The sequence below is a fragment of the Plasmodium inui genome, assembly GCF_000524495.1.
Source record: "Plasmodium inui San Antonio 1 unplaced genomic scaffold supercont1.194, whole genome shotgun sequence".
Lineage (NCBI taxonomy): Eukaryota > Apicomplexa > Aconoidasida > Haemosporida > Plasmodiidae > Plasmodium > Plasmodium inui.
In genome coordinates, this window is record NW_008482028.1 from 1 (window position 1) to 6,960 (window position 6,960).

The window sequence follows — 6,960 nt, forward strand, 5'->3', positions numbered from 1 at the left end:
TAGTACTCATATGTTCAAAGTAGTTACATGCTTATCCTTTCGTTACATGGAAAACACAAGCCAGCCTGGGGTACTTTTCTTTGCAGGATACCGATGTCTTTTTGTAACACCCTTGTTGCGGCTGGAGGAACGTGTAGTAGGGGTTATTTGAAGTGCATGAATATTCTAGAATTCTCACTTAAACCGTACTAAGCTGTCTGCATTCTCAACAGTCCAGAATCCCGAGATTCCCATGGCCCTGTTATAAGAACGCCCATGTAGCTCAGTTATCTGCATGACCTCCAGTGCAATCATACTAAGGTGTACCATTATGTGTTGTGAGCTATGGCATAATAAATATCATTATATTCAAATTAGTATGTTATAGAAGAGTACGTGTGTACCAGGACTACGGTTATGTTAAGTGTATTGTCGTGTGGATAATACTTCTATTGAAATAGCACAGTTTCTTAGTGAGCATTGATGATTAGCAATGTCAATATGAGAGAGGTACAAACGTATGTATAGTACTGATATTTGGAGTTAGCTGACGTGTGTGGCATATCACTATCTGGAGAATACCGAAGTTGAAACAATCGTATTAATTGATGTATTCGGGTGATAAGATATATTTCGCGTAACCTCCTACCATTTGGGGAAAGGTATCTTATGAAGAGTGAACAAGCTCCGGTATTATTTTTATGTGAAGGAAACTTCTGTGTCGACTGTGCTAATATGTGAAGCGCACTGTCAATTGAAGAAAACTACTGTTATGTGGGGGGCGGTGTACCTCGATGAATAAGTCTATCCTTGTGTTATCATGATGTCAAGTGTCTCGATGTAAGTCTAATGACTTCATTAGAACACGTGCGAAAGTGCGGAGCTCCCAGGACCCATCTGTAATACTATTACTTAAAGAGTATTGGTACTCGGGGAGTATGATGATCTTAAGAGTACACTTCTATCTCATGTATTGATGTTCCAGGAGTGAAGTTGTGCTACGGATAGCGTTGTCTCTGCCCTTATGTAGCTTCATTAGTGTGACTATATCTATGGTACTATTTGTTGGAAAGTATGCGTGTTCAAGGTAAACCATTATGTTAACAATACTATTGTTTAAATAATACCTTCATTTGAAATACACAGTTGTATGGGAAATATGAATGATTGGAAGGATCATTCTGTGAAGAGTACATAGGTATATGCCGTACTCATATCTTCATAGTGTTAAGATGCGTGGTACGTCATTATTCGAAGAATGACAAACTTACGACCGTACTGTCAAGTAGTGTATCTTCAAGTCGATAAGATATATGGCATAATGTTTTATCATATGCAGAGAGTTACATCATGGAGAGTATAACCGTTTCCGTAATAGTTTTATATGAAGCGTACTATGGTGTAAACCGCATAGACCTGTTCAATGCTCCATCTTTTGAAGATTATTATGGTTATGTATTGAATGGTGTGCCTAGATGAGCATGGGTGTCTCTGAAGTGCCATTATGTAAAGACTGTTTATTTAAGTTTAATGGTCCAATTATATGAAGTACAGAACTATACAACCCTTAGAAAATGTCGAGGACACCATTATTTCGATGGTACTATGGTGCCAGGAATACTATGATGTAAACCGTAGTCGTGTGTGTGAAATATCCATATTCTAGGAGGATCATTATTTGGAAAGCACTATTCCGTCGAGTTTATGAATATTGCAACCGAACTATTGTGTGCGCAGTAAGGATTTGTATGGATTTCCAATGGAGAAGATTGCCGAAGTCTCGTCCTGTATTTTTATATGAATGTACTAATATTTGACCTTTGGAAATATCTGTTCTGCATTGTTTCCTGAATAGAATACTTCGATTAGAAGTATGCATAATCTTCAACCGTATTTTGTGAGTATACTCATATGTGCGTCGTACCGTCATTTAGGGAACACAATGGTGCACAGGTTATAGATGTGCCTGAAGCCCAACTATCTGGAGGGTAAGAATCTCGAAGCCCAGGCTTTTGACTTATATTATAGGCACAAAACAACTGTGTTGAACCTGTAGCAATCCCTGAAGTATTATTATATTAAGAGTGGTGCATTACCTGATGCTTCATGACTTTAGCAGCACCGCTCTACCAAGCGTAAAGATATCATTAGATTACGCTTGTGTGAAAATAACTTTTTAATTTCAAGTGTTGATATTCCCAGCATACTATCATATGAATAGTCTGCATGTGTGCAAAGTATTGATATGGAAGGAATAGCATGGTGGGGATGAGTATACATGTGCCCGGAGTACTATGATTTAAATACACCTAACCTTGCAGCGCATAGCATTATTTATCCCCTATATATCTCTCTCAAGAATGATATTATATGAACGACACCCTTGAGTGAAGTTCACAAATATAAGTGCAGTACCATTATATAACGAGCAGAGGAGGATAAATTATTAGAACCTGTCAGGAGTCTCCAAGCCTGTGGAGTAGAAGGCAGTATCAACAATAATCTTATATGCGCATTCAGAGATTATAGTAGTAATTTAAGGACTAAATCCTTTAAACCCAGCAACCCCCCAAGGAAGCAGCTATTTGAGCAGCAAGAATATACCTGTGGTGATTCAGTGTAAATGGCGCCAATAAATGAAGAGTGCCATTCTGTAAAGTCCAGGGACATTTTGAACCCACTACTATGTCAAATCTAAGGATCTCCTGAAGCATTGTTATCTGAAAAGTCTCCTTTTGACTGGAAGGCCCTACTCTGAGAGACACCTATATGTAGGAGATAAGAATATCCTACAGTGTTAAACTATATGGAGCCTATTCAGGTGTTCGTAATACTTATATCTAAAAAGTAGTACCCCAATTATAGTATTGGTAATTGAAGGGAAGAAGGCGCGCCCTGCGTCCCAATATTTACAAAGTACCAGTATCCATCCCTAAACCTAGTAAAATCAACAGATGTTCCTATACTACTATAATGTGAAGGGTATTGCCCTGCATGTGATAAATTATCTTAAAAATTCCCAGTCTGTACTTTCATTATATGGAAAACGAAATCCTGAGAATACCCTAAGCGTTATAGAATAAGTATTCTCTAGAAAATAACTACGTCTCTGAATATTCAATGGTAAAAAATCAGAATAACCCAGAGACCGTGTACTATAAAGATTATAGTAGTCCACGTTTCTGGATGATCAGCAGGAATACTATGAGAGCAAAAGAAAAATCCAAGCTAAATTCTCCCCATCTAAATAGAACTAATCTTAGAAGAAAATTCTTTAAGACCCTAGTAATATGGAAAGAGTACAGTTCTAATTAAATCTATGTATCGTCAGTGAAAATCCTCTTTCCCTAAAATCTCTCTTAAGAAAGAATTCAAGAATTCCTCAATAGCTAAAAGAGCAATGGAGATCTATCTATTATAGTCCAAACTGAACTCTGGAAATCTGCGTGATAAAATGCTCTTTAAAGGATGGAGAATCTAGAGATAAAGGTATCAGGTGAAAAACTAGGCCAAGGTAGCTTCAGAAAACCGAACTATCAACTATAAGCTAATCTCTCAATCCTTTGAATACCAACTCGTTCTAGTAGCTAACCAAGAAGGACAAAAAAATCTGGATAATCCTAAAGTCTCAAGTCCAGTCTTAGATCTTACACCTAAAAGTTGTCTCTAACAATAGTAGACATAACCACTCCGAATGTTTTAAACTAAACCTAAAGGAAAGCGTTAAAATTTAGATGCAAAGAAACAATTATGATAAATACTAACTCCCGGACGAAAACCCTATAATCCAGGGTGTTGTATTAACACAGCTGAGAACAGCGCAGGATGAGTCTGTAGGGGGGAAAAGGATTTTGTGTCTGATAGTGAGGTTAACAGGGTATTAATGTATACCGGGTCTACAAGTATGAGAAAAATGAACTATAACGAGTGGACTATTAATTCCAAGCTTCTAATGTGTCTAAGATTTTAATACTAATTCCTCAAGAACCCAAACAAGAGGACCAAAGCAACGTCAGGAGTGCTAAGAGTTTCTAGCAGGGAAAGACCCAATATCAGAAAACCAACCCTGAAAAAGTATTAAAGCATATGAGATGAAACCCAAGGAGCAACCTAACAGGTACACAACAAATATTTGATCCCATAAAAGAACAAGTCAGCTTCAGCAAGGGACATCATTAAAAAGTTTCCCTCCAAAACTATCTCCAACCAGAAACAGGGGGTAGTGCTTCCCCCCTAAATATTACCTGACTGCCCCCTCCTCCCTCAATCACCTCAGGCTCTATAAGAAAAACTATGATAACACGAAATCTCTCCAGTAGCTGTCCCTCACGTTCAGCTCTCATAACTGTCAGAAAAATATGAATATGTCTTAACAAGATGATCTCCAGGGTCAGATCCTTAACCAAGTAATATTAGCAGAAGCAAACTCCAACTCAACAGAAGTTAAGTTAAAGAGGGGATTTTATCTCAGCGACCTACATGCAGCCAAATTACGAACAGGCTAGAGACAAGTAATCTTAAAAACTCAACTAAATCAAGAACAAGAGCCAGGAAGATCGAAAATCAACGAAGGCTTAGAATCCGGGAAGCTTGACTTATTGGGACGAATTTTACCACACCGACCAAGGAAACTGGAAGACCAACTCATAAGATCAGAACTATAAGCAGCCGAAAGGAATTCTCGAAAAAACAAGAAGGAAGAATACCCGACCCCTCCAAAGGAGCCACCAAGAAAAGAGGCCGAAATTCCATCTCAAAGAATAAGAGGAAGTGTCAGAAGCGAGAACAAATGGGGAGAAAACCTGAACAACTACCAAGGAGCAGACAGGGAGAGTAGGCGAGAAACGGGAACCTAAGCACAGGGGACAAACCACCCCATAACAAAACATTAGAGCCCAAAAATTCCGAAAACAGCTGCCGCCCTAAGCCCTAGGAATAGGGAAGGGAATCAAAACAGGCGGAGCAAGATCAAGTCGAAAGGACCAAATCGACAAGTATAAGGACCAATCCTAGCCAACTAGGAGTCTACAGGAATTCAGCCGGGAGCTCCATGCGACGAACCCACCGCAGGGGAGGAGGAAGAAGCCATCGAAAGAACAGAACCCGCGAGAGGAGCTGATAGACAGGAACACACCAACAAGGAAGGACAGGCGTCGCATGCTAAGGTCTCAAGGAGCTAGAAGATAAAGGAGTCAGGAGCAGGTGCCTAAGAGTCTGATAGAAGACGGAGGCCTCGTAAGTAGCAGAAGCATGAAGGAGCTTCTTCCAGGGGGACAAAAAAGGGGGAAGAAGAGGATCATCAAACCATCAGAAGCCGGCCAAGATGGCAACATCAAAAGGGAAGGACAGACGAGCAAAGGAGGGAAGCCGGCAGGAACCAAGGAGCCAAGAACGAGTGGTGGATACCGAACACAGGAGTCGTACTCAAGCACACTACAAGACAGGTAGTCGTGAAGAAGGACCACTAGGACCCAGAGATTTAGCCGAAAGCGAAAGAACGAGGACAATAGGTTCAGAACGGAGGATAGTGTAACATCAGAGACGAGATCACCCGAATGCAAGAGGGAGGGAAGCAGCAATATGAAAAAGACAATCATGAGAGGAAACCGCAAGGAGGAGCCAGTCCCAGGCCAAGGGTTCCGGGACACACCAGGAGCAGCCGAGTCTGATAGCGGGCCCAATAAAGAACAGATGGGAGCTGTACAGGGGCTACCTTCTCCGGAACGTAGGAAGGGGGAATGCAGAACACGAAGTCGAAGGAAGGGCGGGGGAGGAACGGGAGGATGGGAAGCCCAAATAGGGACCGGATCAAGAGCCTGTGAAAGAAGGTAACACGACTCGGTTAATTCAAAAGGAAGGAAGGGAATAACAGACCTCCCACCAGCCATAAGCCCATCCCACAGCCCCAGAGAAGATTGGAACAGCGGATGAATGAAGGGACCAGAGAGCAAAGATCTCGCAAGGGAAAGACGAGAGGAGGCCAGGAAAGCTCATCAGGAGGAACAGAAGGGAGACAACCAGGGAATGGAGCAGGGGACGAGAAGAAGCGCAGAAGGGGAGAAACCCTAGCAAGAAGAAACCGCAAAAGGGGGGAGACTACAGGGAGCATAGTAAGAGGCAGAATCAAGAGTGGATCCCAAGTCAGAAGGTACAAGAAATCCGAAGCCAGGAGCGGTTGCGTCAGCAACACGTGAGTGAAATAGGCCACACAAGCCAGGAGCAGAAGAGAAAAATGGAGCCGAAGAGCCTGCGGGATTTTGCACGACACCGTCTGCAACAAGGGGCAGCAGAATAGGAAAATTCAGGAGAAGGGGTCACTATAGCTCAGGGCCGTTGGAGGAAGAGAATCTCTCACATCAGGAGCATGGGCAAGGGAGCTCGAAGTCATGAGAGTTTCCAGCGCCTCTCACCAACCAGCCGGACCTTAACAGAAGACAGAAACAGCACTAGAGAGATAAAAATAGAGCAGATAGAAATGCTACGAAATAAGGTCTGGGAGGAGAGATGAGAATAGGACACAGAGGGCAGGACAGAAACGGGTGACCCCTCCAGGGGACAAGAGAATTAGAACAAAACTAAGAGAGAGACAGAAGGTGAGAAATCAGATGAGGCAGACGAAGGATTAAGAGGGAGGGAGCGTGACCCAGAGGCAGGGAGCCACGACGAGGGGAGTAGACAAGAAGAAAAAGGGAGGGCCCAGAGAACGCGAGCCCAGAAGGTGATAGGAGTCCGAGACAAGGGAAAGGAACACCAGGAAGGAGGCCTTAGGAGCGAGAGGAAACTTCGGAGGGGGAAGATACGAAAAATCGGACAGGAGAAGATACAGGAGAGAAAACACCGGATGATGGCTCCGGCAAGACATGGGGGCAACCGGAAGCCTTACTTCCTGAGCTAAGATTTCGGGAAGGACGACCAGAAGGAACTAGACGACCACTCCTCGGAGCTCGAAGGAAGGAGAGTCATTCAAAGAAGGACAAAGGG

The 6,960-nt window shown here is 42.6% G+C and overlaps 2 protein-coding genes across 2 annotated transcripts; both read left to right on the forward strand.

The window, feature by feature from the left end:
- Positions 1-3,099: 3,099 nt before the first annotated feature.
- Positions 3,100-3,294, forward strand: C922_05809 (hypothetical protein; the record flags this gene model as incomplete). Its single annotated transcript, XM_008821380.1, has 1 exon — positions 3,100-3,294. The coding sequence occupies one exon, from the start codon at positions 3,100-3,102 to the stop codon at positions 3,292-3,294; it is 195 nt and encodes a 64-aa protein (XP_008819602.1).
- A 1,935-nt stretch (positions 3,295-5,229) lies between these two features.
- On the forward strand, positions 5,230-6,469 carry C922_05810 (hypothetical protein; the record flags this gene model as incomplete). Its single annotated transcript, XM_008821381.1, has 4 exons — positions 5,230-5,423; positions 5,457-5,679; positions 5,889-6,169; positions 6,397-6,469. Coding segments are annotated over 4 exons (771 nt in total), but the record flags the coding sequence as incomplete, so codon positions are not given.
- Between the last annotated feature and the right edge of the window lie 491 nt (positions 6,470-6,960).